The sequence below is a fragment of the Temnothorax americanus genome, unplaced genomic scaffold (assembly GCF_048541705.1).
Source record: "Temnothorax americanus isolate GAGA-0224 unplaced genomic scaffold, ASM4854170v1 Scaffold182, whole genome shotgun sequence".
Classification (NCBI taxonomy): Eukaryota; Metazoa; Arthropoda; class Insecta; order Hymenoptera; family Formicidae; genus Temnothorax; species Temnothorax americanus.
In genome coordinates, this window is record NW_027509321.1 from 13,910 (window position 1) to 27,187 (window position 13,278).

Consider the following 13,278-nt stretch of genomic DNA (forward strand, 5'->3'; position numbering starts at 1 on the left):
TAACGCCCAATCATCTGGGTGTACGGCAATTTGTCGGAACATCTTGACGATGTCCGTAGAAAAGATAAATCGATGTGTGCGAATCCAAAGTAGCACGTCGGAAATATCCGTCTGAAGTTTTGCACCTGAGTGGAGAATTTCATTAAGAGAAACTCCGGAGCTAGTACGACAGGAACCGTTGAATACCACCCGTAGTTTGGTGGTAAGTCTGTCCTCACGAATGACGCCATGATGTGGAAGATAAAAAGCAGGTGTACTATCTTCAGAGATGGGAGCTGCGACCATATGACCGAGTGTCAGATAATCTTTTAAAGATTCTTCATATCTCTGCTTATATAGTGGGTCTGAAGAGAAACGTCTTTTCAAGCCTAAAAAATATCTGAGTGCAATATTTCGAGAGCTTCCCAAGGAAGAAAGGGGTGACTTCAATGGGAGACGAACGATATATCGACCTTTTTGATCTCGTGAGTGTGTATTCAGGAAATGTTGTTCACATGCCAATTCATCTGGCGTAAGGTTTGATCCAGGTAAGGAGATAGTTTCTTCTTGTTTCCAAAATCTGGTGAGTGACTCTTGAAGTTCATCATCAGTTGAGCAGTGTAGGATGCGCCCCTTTGCAGGAGATCCGCCAGTGTCGATGGAACCAGATAAAATCCATCCAAAGATGGTCTGTTGAGCGAGGGGTTCGTTACCGCTTCCTCGTTTTATTCCTTCCAGGATGATAGACCCATAATAATCCGCTCCAATGATCATATCCACAGGACCGGAGATTGCAAACTCTGGATCTGCTAAAGAGAGTCCTTTGGTATGATTCCAGGATCGATTGTTGGTATAAAATGAAGGAATCTTGATAGTCAAAGTAGTTAAGATAAAGGCTTTAATAATACATTCTGAAAAAGAATTGTGAATGGACTGTAGCCTAACGGTAACTAAGCCTCTAGTTTTCCCTGAATAGGTTCCGCCTATGCCGAGAAGAGGGATTGAAGCGGCACAACGTTTTAAGCGTAAACGTTGAGTAAGATCCTCTGTTATGAAGGATAATTCCGAGCCTTGATCGATAAGAATGCGTACAGTATATTGCACATTATTCAAACCAATAGCGATGGCTCGACAAGTAGCAAGAAGTGTCGTATTCCGTTGTAGAGAGGGTAGATCTCGAGGTCGACCTAACATTGCTAGTCATTCCGCATTGGATGTAGAAGAATCTTCAATCGTGGACTCCGGCTCCTTCTCGTTAATTTGAGAGAGAGCAACTGCTTTTCCACCCTGCACTTGACTTCCTTTACCGGGGTGAATTGAAGTATGATGTTGTTTTCCGCACTTCAGGCAACGTCTGGTACTTCGACAATTTCGTAGAGCGTGGCCTCCCAAACAATTGAAACATCTACGTTTTTGAGCAACAATATCGTATCGTTGATTACTGGTTTTAGATTGGAAAGTTAGACAGCCAGACAAATTGTGAGATGCATCACATAATGGACAACAAGGATAATTAGTGTTTGAATCAGAGGAGCCTACATGAACGGCGTTTCCGAAACGCGTCGAAGAACTGTGTCGATTTGAGTGTTCTTTGCTGCTGACTGCATTTGGATATTCCAAAGCCAAATTTTGCATCGCTTGAGTTCTTCCGATTACGAAATCCTCGAATTGTTTAAACGTCGGGAAAGTTGAAGTCGATCCAAGTTTTACCTCCCAAGCCTCTCGAGAATTCGCGTCGAGCAGCTTTACTAATAAATGAACTAGAATCGGATCCCAGTAGTCTACGAAGCATCCCAAGGCTCTCAATGCTCCGATTGATTCAGTAGCAGAAGCGAGAAGAGAACTGAGTCCAGAAGCTGCCTTTGTCTTCAAAGGTTTAAGATTGGTGAGACTATCTAAATGCGCGGAAATGAGAAACCGTTTATTTTCATAGCGTGTTACCAATGTATCCCACGCTATTTCAAAACTGTCACCAGACATCGGCAGATTGGTGACAAATTTTAAGGCTTCTCCTGACAGGGACGTCTTTAAATAGTGCATCTTCTCTACCTCTGGTATTTCTGCGTCATTTCAAATAATGGATGTGAATAAGTCGTGGAAAGACCTCCATTCTTGAAGTTTTCCAGAGAATTGCGGCAAGACGATTTTCGGCAAAGATTGATGTCGTCTGTACGATCGAGACGGCTCACCGGAATTTGATGTCGGACGACATGATCTAGACGGCTCACGAGAATTTGATGCCGCCGATGGCGTGGAAGAATGAGAGCTTTCCAATTCATCTCGTTGAGAGCGAAGTTTTGACTTAGCCAAAATATAAAACTTTTGACAACGTTCAAATATTTTATCTGTGATGTATCGGTGATCTTTTAGCCGTCTATCTCCCGAGCGGCATAAATCCACATGTTCCTCTCGAAAGTGTTGCCAGTTTTCGTCGAGTAATTCCAATCGAGCGTTAATAAGTTGAAGAGATGCCTCATCATGATCATCTTCCGTCGCTGCCTGCTGAATTAATTTGTATCGACTGCGTTGCAGCGAAATCCTTGTATCAATACTTGACATAATGTTAAGCACAACAATATCCGGCTCGAAGGACCAAAAAATGTTATGTGTTGACAATCTGATTGGTGTTGTGCGAATGAGATTAAGAATGTCAGGAATGATGAAGAAGCGTAAAGAGCAAAAAAGTTTAACACAAAGAATTTAGGAACAGCATAAACATAGATCACAAGAATGAATGGTGCGTAGATCAAAGATGTTTAATATGAAAGACGTAGAAAAATCAGGAACGTAGAACGCAGGATGAATGGCGCGCAGGAAAATCAGGACTGAGTTAAATCTGTAAATAACAAATCCAAATAATTTAAAAGTCTCAAAAAAGGGGTATCAATTCGTCATTTGGCGTATTCGGTGTATCAACGTAATTCAGCATTATGATAAACTCAAAGCGGTGTATCAAAAACGTCATTCGAAATCTCTTTACAGCCTCGAACCTTTCGTCATCAGCGGTGTATCAAAAAACATTCATTCGAAATCTCCCTACAGTCTCGAACTGTTCGTCATCACGCAAGAGGTCTGAATCTTACATCGCAGTCTCGAACTGCTCGATCACCTTTAAAGGTGTACGCAAGAACATTCGCTGTCCCTCACCATAATATAAAGCTGATCGCAAAAAGCCACGCGGTAATCACGCAACATCGTGTTGCCCGTCATGACCTCGAACGTATGAATCCGCGGTTAACTCAATCGTAGTAAAGCTTACTCTTACCTTTAAACTTCTATCTACCTTCTTACGTATAAAGACGACGAATTCGAATAATCCGCTATGACTCCATCATTCGAGCAATCCGCTATGACTCCATCGAATCTCCTTTCGAAACTCCCTTCGAAATGTCTCCGTCGAATCTCGTTTCTCCGTCGAATATCCTTTCTGTACGTCTCCGTCGAATCTCGCACTCCACTCTTTCAAACTCGCACTCTTTCGAACTCGCACTCTTTCGAACTCACACTTTTTCGACTTTATCCCTTTTATCTTTCGTTACGATATTTTCCTTTTCAAAATAGTTCGCGATATCGGAGAGAGAAGTAAGCAGATAGACAAGAAAAAAAAAACAACAACACGAGAAATTCATCGTTGCTAAAATCGATTCTCTGAAGCCGCGTTCGTTGATCGTCACGCTTTTTTCGATCGCGCTCGCGACGTCCAAACCGACGTTAAAGCGGCGTTAATTTCGAAACATTTACATTTTTGCAATTAAGAAATTAAATTCTAAATGAGTCAAATTACTATCTTTTCTCTTATTTATCCCATGTTTAGCTGAAACCACATATACTCAAAATCAAAGACGGCATCGTTCTTGTTTTAATAGTTCACTGAGACAAGAAGATATTTTTCCATCCATTGAATTATCAGGTAAAACTGCATTTAATTTTTTTCAAGCAAGTGAGTGATACTTTGATTGCTAAAGTCAATTATAATATAAATAAAAAAACAACAAAATATTTAATTTAAAAGATTCTTTGACGTTGTATATCTCATTTTACATTTATTATAAATTGTTAAAATAAACATCTAAATATTTTAATAGTAAAAAAATAATTTTTATAGCTATATTTGAGTGCTATTTCTATTCAAATATAGATTTTTTACATTTTTGTAATTAAGAAATTAAATTCTAAATGAGTAAAATTACTATATTTTTATTATTTATTCTATGTTTAGCTGAAACAACATATACTCAAAATCAAAGACGGCATCGTTCTCCTAATAGTTTACCCAGACAAAAAGATATTTTTCCATCCATTGAAATCTCAGGTAAAATTGCATTTCACTTGCATTATATTTGTCATAACTTAATTTTGTAATTTTTTCAAGCGAGTAAATAATATTTTTTACTGTTAAAGTAAATTATAATATAAATAGAAAAAACTTTTTACAACATATTTAATTTAAAAGATTTTCTTTAGCACTGTATATCTTATTTGGCATTTATTATAAATTAAAGTAAAGTGAACTTAAATATTATAATAGAAAAAAATAATTTGATTCGTATATAACATGAACATGAATTGTATGTGAATATATATAATTATATATATTTGTATGTAATTATGTATGTATAATACTTTTCCCGAGATTCTTTTTAGAAAAATATTTAAAAATTAATATATGCTACTCATTTTTATAAAGTAAAAATAACTTATTTTTATTAAATATAAATAATATTTACTCACAATTATACTCGCATAAAAATAACTCGTTTTGTTTATTTCTTAATAAATAATTTAATATTTTTTTTATAGATGATGAAATCAAGAGACACGGTAGTGTCTCGCGCCAAGTACACGCGGAGCGAGACCGACCGTGACTCTTTTACGCGACGCGACGGGTTGCGAGTACCCGAGATGTTGAGATCTCGATAACGAGTGAACGAATCAAGTTCTAAGTAGGCTTGATCGGTAGCTTGGGGTCCAATTAGGGGGGGGTTTCTCTCATAATATTCCGCTACGTGCCCTACGAGTGGAGATATTGCGACGCAAAGTCCAAATGCGAAAATTTATTTTTAAGATACTCCTCCTCCTCCTAACGCCGACGTCTCAATATTATTATGATTATCAGAGAAACGTCCCTTTCACTTTTTCGACGCTGGCGGCGCAGGTATCGCCAGTTTCGATATCGCGCGCGTATTTCGAAATTAGGTCGATAGACTTATCGGTCAGGAGGAAGATTTCTATATTTAGGTGTAAATTCGGTATATATGTAATAAATATTGAGTCAACGGAAAAGAAGGTTCTCTACGCTTGGCAGAAAGTGCCGCTAGGGAATTTTTAAGTCAGTTCTTATGAATCAAGCTTGAATTTGATGTCTATGTATCCCAGGTTGCCGATGACGAGGTCCAGATAGTGCGCTTTATAGTTTTCGGTGTCCAGGTGTAATAATACGTTGAATTCGATGTCTACGTGTCCCAGGTTGCCGATGACGAGGTCCACATAGTGCGCTCCGTAGTTTTTGGTGTTTACGTGTATTAATATCTTGAATTCGATGTCCACGTGTCCCAGGTTGCCGATGACGGGATCCAGATAATGCGCTTCATAGTTTTCGGTGTCCAGGTGTAATAATACGTTGAATTCGATGTCTAGGTGTCCCAGATTGCCGATGACGAGGTCCACATAGAGCGCTTCGTAGTTTTTGGTGTCCAGGTGTAATAATACGTTAAATGCGATGTCTAGGTGTCTCAGGTTGCCGATGACGATGTCTAGATAGTGAGCTCCGTAGTTTTCGGTGTTTACGTGTATTAATACCTTGAATTCGATGTCTAGGTGTCCCAGGTTGCCGATGACGAGTCCACATAGTGCGCTCCGTAATTTTCGGTGTTTACGTGTATTAATACCTTGAAATTGTTATCTAGGTGTCCCAGGTTGCTGATGACAAGGTCCAGATAGCGCGCTCCGTAGTTTTCGGTGTCTAGGTGTAATAATACTTCAAATTCGATGTCTACGTGTCCCAGGTTGCCGATGACGAGATCCACATTCTGCGCTTCGTAGTTTTTGGTGTCTAGGTGTATTAATAACTTTAAATCTGACTGTAGGACACGTAGATATCAAATTCGAGGTATTAATACACGTAAACACCGAAAACTACGGAGCGCACTATGTGGTCCTCGTCATCGGCAACGTGGGACACGTAGACATCGAATTCAAGGTATTAATACACGTAAACACCGAAAACTACAGAGCTCACTATCTAGACATCGTCATCGGCAACCTGGGACACCTAGACATTGCATTCAACGTATTATTACACCTGGTCACCGAAAACTACGAAGCGCACTATGTGGACCTCGTCATCGGCAACCTGGGACACCTAGACATCGAATTCAACGTACGATTACACCTGGACACCGAAAACTATGAAACGCACTATCTGGATCCCGTCATCGGCAACCTGGGGCACGTGAACATCAAATTCAAGGTATTAATACACGTAGACACCGAAAACTACGGAGCGCACTATGTGGACCTCGTCATCGGCAACCTGGGACACCTAGACATGGCATTCAACGTACGATTACACCTGGACACCGAAAATTATGAAGCGCATTATCTGGATCCCGTCATCGGCAACCTGGGACTCGTGGACATCGAATTCAAGATATAAATACACGTAGACACCGAAAACTACGGAGCGCACCATGTGGACCTCGTCATCGGCAACCTGGGATACGTAGACATCGAATTCAACGTATTATTACACCTGGACACCGAAAAATTATGTTTATTCTATCCTTGTTCTATAATGCAATAGCGCGCTCCCTCGGCCGCCTCCCCGAACGCAGCCCTAGACATCGAATTCAAGCTTGATTCATAAGAAACGACTTACAAATTCCCTAGTGGCAGAATTAAAATTATGTCTAGTGAGACCGACGGCTACGGCCACGGTAAGCCCGGGGGACCAGTCGGCGGCTGGGACGCAGCGGGACCAGGCGGAGGCTACGGCGAGCGGTGGATGTGACAGCGAGCGCGTGCCCCGCGTCTCGCTAACTAGGTTGGAGGACAGCGAGGGTGATGGCAACGCCAGAGCAGGCCAATAGGCCCGCCATCATCATATGTTCATAGTAGTTAGTAAGGTTAGTAATTAAGCCTAGGGTTAAGCATAAAAGATAAAATGCCAAAAAAAAATATAGTTGCAACTTCTGCTGCCGAAAAGGTAAAAAACGCGGTACGCGTTATAAGTACGTTGTTTTGTAGGCGCAATGCGCGTAAAATTGTTTGTTTTGGCTCGTTTGCCGCATAATAGCGAGCACTTAGTTTATCACTCCCGAGTGACATCTGCGTGTGTTTACGTTGGTCAGGAGGAGCCAACACCGTGTCATTTGTGTTCCTGAGTAACACTACGTTTAGTTGTTTACATTCTCGGATGACACTTTGTTCATTTACATTGGCCGGGTGGAGCCAACACCGCTTTGGTTACCTTCACGGGTGACAATTTAGTTTGTTTACGATGGTCAAGCGGAGCCGACACCGCGTTGTATATATTCCCGAGCGATACTTGTTTATTACGGTGGCCAAGAGCCACCAACGCCATTTATTTACGTGCGCTACGCATATATTGTTTACGTTGGCCAAGCGTCAACAACCTCCTTTGGTTATATTCGCGATATGCGCATTGTTTACGTTGACGAAATGTCAACAACCCCGTTTGTTTACATCACCGCGTGCGCGTTGTTTACGTTGGCCAAACGTCAACAACGCTCCGTATTTACATTCGCGTGGTACGCATTGTTTACGTTGACGAAGTGTCGACAATTACGGCACCGCGTACGCATTGTTTACGTTGACGAAGTGTCAACACTCCGTAGTTACATGCGCGTGGCACGCATTGTTTACGTTGACGAAATGTCAACAACTCTGTTTGTTTACCACACCGCGTGCGCGTTGTTTACGTTGGCCATGCGTCAACAACACCCCATGATTATATTCGCGACACGCGCAATATTTACATCCGCGAGGTTCACAATGTTTACATTAACCGGGCGTCAACAACGAGCGTGGTTTACATTCGCGATTTGTTTGTTTACGTCGGAAGCAAGTGCGTTGTTTACGTTGTCCAAGCGTCAACAATGTCCTAACAGCGGCGCTCGTTGTTTATGTTAGCGGCGCGTATGTTTGCGCCGACCACGCGGCGCCGGCGCGGCGTAATTAGAGCGCGATTGACAATGTTAATTGACCGAGGGACGCAATGGCGAGTGCGTCTATCCGCGCGCGCGATGACCGGCGGTGACGTGGCGTGTTTGGCGTCGAGCGTATGTGGAACGAGCACTAGCGTCCGCTGTGCGGCGACTGTGTATCTCGGGGATTTGCGGAGGAGCGTGCCGACTGGAAGGAACGCGACGAATCTAGAAACGACGTTCTAGAAGCGTCCAGACGGAGCTCGGTGTATCGAGAAGCGAGCGAGTGCCGCGGGTACGAAGGTATCGCGCGGCCTGCGTGATGGAATGCGGATGAGAGCGCGAGCAAAAACTTGTTTGTCACGGTGCGAATAAAGGGGCCACGTGACAACGCATGGTAAGCCACGGCGGTCGTTCCCGACTTACGCCAGGAGTGGGGAAGCGACACAGCGGCGGGGCAGCCCAGCATCGGTGTGGACTCAAGGAGTTCTTCGGGAGCGTTGGCACGGCACGGACGCAAGCTAGAGGCGGGCGCGGAAAAGAACATAGCAGCGCGAACGAGACACTAAGCCGAGCACCGAAGAGCGATCCCGCGCAATACACGGCGCGTAATAAACGTTTATAACAAGTAATCCCGAATTGAACACGCGCTTTTGACAACGCGACATCGTACACGAGTAGCGGAGCGTAATTCTTTTCGACGAACCGAGTGCGGTTCCCTTTTCAATCCATGTATCTGAAACAAAGAATATACATTCTATTACATTTGTTCTCGTAAACTGCGAGTAATAATTATTCATCTATCCTACCTAAAATAATCCTCAAAGATTCATACTTACCCATTCCCAAATATACTTACCTGTTGGCGTTCCTAAATCTCCGACAAACGGCGATCCTGAGGCAGTCCAGAGGCGTGCTGATCCAGCAGGGGCGACGAATCCAGCGGTGCACAGCTGAAGTCCCGACGACGGTCCACGACGCAGAGGCGTGAGTCCCACGACGATCCCGGAGTCCGAGGAGAACTTGAAACAGAAAGAAGGAGAGGAATTAGTGGGAAGTCACTGAAATCAGGGACGGTAGGTGGTCATTTCATATCCTTCTCGGTGGGTTATGAGGTCAAACCGAGTGGCGACCGTTTGAAGTATAGGGCCGATCCATAAGAGTGATTATAACGATCCTCCGTTCGGTCACACTAGACATAATAAAAATTGGACGAATTAAAATTATGTCTAATAAAAATTGGATGATGTATAAAGCAGGGCACACACACTTTTCCGTAGTAGAACATAACAGTAAGGTTTCGACTTACTCGATTCGGCCGTTTGTAACTGTAGAAGTAAGAATCGAGCAACGCGATTGGTCGAAACGTTATGTTACGTTCTACGAAAAGCGTGTGTGCCCTGTTTACAATACAATAGCCTTTTACGTGTCTCACTGTTTTAGTTTTTCACTAGATTGCCGTAACTATAAAAAACGTAAAACGTAAACATAAGCTGAAGAATCAATTAGTATATTGCTTTAACTTTATGTATTTTAGAAGACGATAGAATTGATGATACGAGTTGGCCGTAAGCAGGAGTAAGTACGATTTCAACCGGTTTTACTTTACTTCTGTTTACGGCTCATTTCTATCGTCTTCTAGAATACATAAAGTTAAAACAATAACAATATACTGATTGGTTCTTCAACTTATGTTTACGTTTTATGTTTATGGTTATTATGGCAATTCATGTGCGAAAGCCTTTAGGTCGGTATTCATAGTCGGTTCTTATTTTAAGACCGTCTTAAGTAATGTCTTAAGATGCTAATACGGCTTTGTGATTGGTTAATGACATCTTAAGATTGTATTTAAAACGGTCGTAAATATAAGATTTGACTATGAATACCAGCCTTAAATCCAGTGAAGAACTAAAGGCAAGAACCAATCATGTTACAGAATCACTGAGCGCTTACTGGTCTCTTTTGTCTGCTGAACGTGCTCAATGTTACCATTTTATCAATGTTACCATCTTATAAAAATTTTCTGATCAACCAATCAATGCTTTGCACCACAAAAGCGAAGGCGCCACACACAAAAATTGCGTTTCGCGCTGGTTTCGCGATTGTTGATGGTCGGTCGACACGTGCGTCGTTATACTTAAAATTATCGATTGAATCCAGCCCGGATCGAGTGCTAATCGTCGTATTTGCAGCAAAGACGAATAAGCAGAGAGACACGTAAGTACATACGTTTATTGTAGTTGTGGACGCAAAAAACGATTCGTGTGATAGCGTAGTATAACGTAACAAGGGTTAACGCACAAAAAACGCATCGGTTATAAGCTTACTTAATAGATGCCTCGGATCGAGATCGATTCTTTCACATGCAGTCTCTCACGTATAACGCCGTAACCGATACGTTTCTTATACGTTGACACTGCATGTTACGTTACGCTACGTTACTATACGAGAATCTTGTGCAAAGGCTCTAATTGTAAGTCGTAAAAATATCACGTTCATGACTACGACAAATGTCTCGTTCTTTGCCATTAGATTGCTCATCGCGTCGTCGCCTGTCGCATCGTCGCTCGTCGCGTCGTTTCTCGGAAAATCCAGCCCGGATCAAGTGCCATTCCGAAACAAGGAAGAAGCAGAGAGACATGTAAGTGCTTATGTCTATTGTAGTTATGAAATTAGCAGAGACAAACGTAAGAGTTTCTGCGCAAGACTCGTGTGATAGCGTAGTATAACGTAACATGGGTTAACGCATAAAAAACGTATCGGTTACGGTTTCTTATGCGTTGACACTGCACGTTACGTTATATGAGAGTCATATATGCGGTCATTAATGCTTTCTTAACTGAATCTGCGATTTTTATAGTGCATGTATTACGTCCATGACAAACGTCTCGTTTTTACGACAAACGTCTCGTTTTCAGATTTTTCATTGCTCTTGGCATCGTCGCTCGTCGCTCGTCGCATCGTTGTTCATCGCATGCTCGTCGCTCGTCGCGCAGACAATGATTTCTTCTGGACAAAAAAAGATTCCGTCTCTCGAAGCTGAAGATGACGTAAGTATAAAAAATGCATATTTATAACATGTTTATTTTTAATTTTAATACATTAAAAATATTTCAGATTGATATGGAAAATATGGAACTCCTGTTCAAAGATTCCTCTGATTTTACGTGTATCGCTCCTGTTGTCGGCTCTTCGAGATCCGTCGCTGCTGCCGGCCCTTCGAGTGCTGCCGCTGCAGCCAATCCTGGTATCTTTACTGTTACCCATCCTTCGAGTATCCCCACCGCTGCCGGTCCTTCGAATACCGCCGCTGCTGCCGGCCCTTCTAGTACCACCGCTGCTGCCGGCTCTTCTAGTACCGCCGCTACTGCCGGCCCTTCTAGTACCGCCGCTGCTGCCGGCCTTGTTGATTTAGGTGAATTGTACATATTGATTATTTTATTTATATTTACACATATATAATTGGTTATATATATATTTATGAATATTAATGACTTACTTTTTTATCATAGCACGAAGAGGAAGGGGCACGAAAGCTGGTAAACATCGTAAAGCAAAAACATTCTTCCAGTTCTTGTTTCACATGAGCGACACATACAGCAACCACTATTATGGCGGAGAAAGAGGAAGAGGAAGAGGAGATGGAAGAGGAAGAGGAAGAGGAAGAGGAGATGGAGGAAGAGGAAGAGGCAGAGGAAGAATTCAAGGAGATTAAGTAGCATATACAGCAGCATATACAAGGTATACGTATGTGCAAGATATTTTATACAAATGCTCAATATTTGGTATATATTCAAATCAAAAACTTATTGTGACACACACAACTTTACTGTTTCAGATCATCCGACGCTCAAAAGCAGAGTAGCAAGATATTTACTCTTCAAGATAATCTCAAGATAATAACTGGCCGCAGGGGGAAGTGATCCGCGCAGTTCCTTGGGCCTAACGCACCCACGGCATTACCGAGTTCAAAACACCGCGGACATACACGAACAATTATACATACACCCATACACGTACACAGTCTAGAGTGTGAGGAATTACGAGTGAATGAGTCTATACTGCGCAGTTTAACTTCTGTTTGGGACGCTTTTATTGAGGCGTTCATGTTAATCCAGTCATAAGTCTTACTTTGGATGTGATACAGCTTATAGTTTCGGTTTCTCTATTATGGCCACATGGGTTACCCCCACGGTCTTTCCTTTAAAAAAAAAAAAAAAAAAAAAAAAATAATAATAATAATAATAATAATAATAATAATAATAATAATAATAACTCTTCTATTTTTCCACGTGAAAGGGGGAGGATATTTCCCTATAGATATTTTATTTTTTTAGTTTGTGTTATTATCACACGGTACTGTGGAACAGTCATATATATAAGTTTATTTCGTTTTTGTAGTAATTGACATTGTTCGTAATAGATATTTTTTTAGTTCGTGATTCAGAAATCATCTGATTTGCAACGCGCAAGTGAGGTCGGGTAGATTTGTGTTGAAATATTTTTTATTCTTGTCGAACATGATCATTACATTGTATGTGTAATTGTAAAGAAATGTTCCTGACGTTAATTATCGCTATCTTTTCAGTTTTAAGGTTCAGAGATTGTACTATTTTGTAAGTTTTGTAATAAAAAAAGACTATAAAAAACAATATAGTCTCGATTTTGTACCCGTACTGTCATTATCTATAATTTCTAAGTGGCCCACGCGTAACTTTGTACAGGAGCGAGAATAAATTGCATGTTATATATGCAGCACATATTTTTTTTTTATTAGGTCAAAATATCGCAAATTTATATCGCTAGTGTAAAATGTATATCTCAGATCCATTAATTATATTCGTTAAATGTAAGTTTTATTGTTAATGTATATCGCTAATGTAAAAGGTATCTCGGATCTATTAATTAAATATAAAATATGTGTATTTAAAGTTTTTATGAAAAATCCAATTTAATTGAGCGTCATATTCCGACTGTATCCTCTCTATCTCCGTTTCGGGTCACATCTCCCGCATAATTCGCACCTTATCTAAAAAACTAATATTTAGGTAATTTGTTAGAGATTGTAGATATATATATTGTATATATATATTTAAATTTTTTGTTACTTTTTTAAAATATCAAGAGACACGGT

At 41.2% G+C, this 13,278-nt stretch overlaps 1 protein-coding gene across 2 annotated transcripts; it reads left to right on the forward strand.

Moving 5' to 3' along the window:
- Nucleotides 1–7,525: 7,525 nt before the first annotated feature.
- Nucleotides 7,526–13,069, forward strand: LOC143896438 (uncharacterized). Of its 2 annotated transcripts, XM_077404335.1 has the most exons (7): nt 7,526–9,220; nt 10,081–10,361; nt 10,677–10,785; nt 11,063–11,194; nt 11,262–11,559; nt 11,657–11,885; nt 11,983–13,069. In XM_077404335.1, the coding sequence occupies exons 2-6, from the start codon at nt 10,144–10,146 to the stop codon at nt 11,857–11,859; spliced, it is 960 nt and encodes a 319-aa protein (XP_077260461.1). In that variant the 5' UTR covers nt 7,526–9,220; nt 10,081–10,143; the 3' UTR covers nt 11,860–11,885; nt 11,983–13,069. The 2 variants fall into 2 exon arrangements, with proteins under 2 accessions (XP_077260461.1, XP_077260462.1); XM_077404336.1 differs by lacking the exon at nt 7,526–9,220 and having other exon boundaries at nt 9,779–10,361.
- Nucleotides 13,070–13,278: the final 209 nt, after the last annotated feature.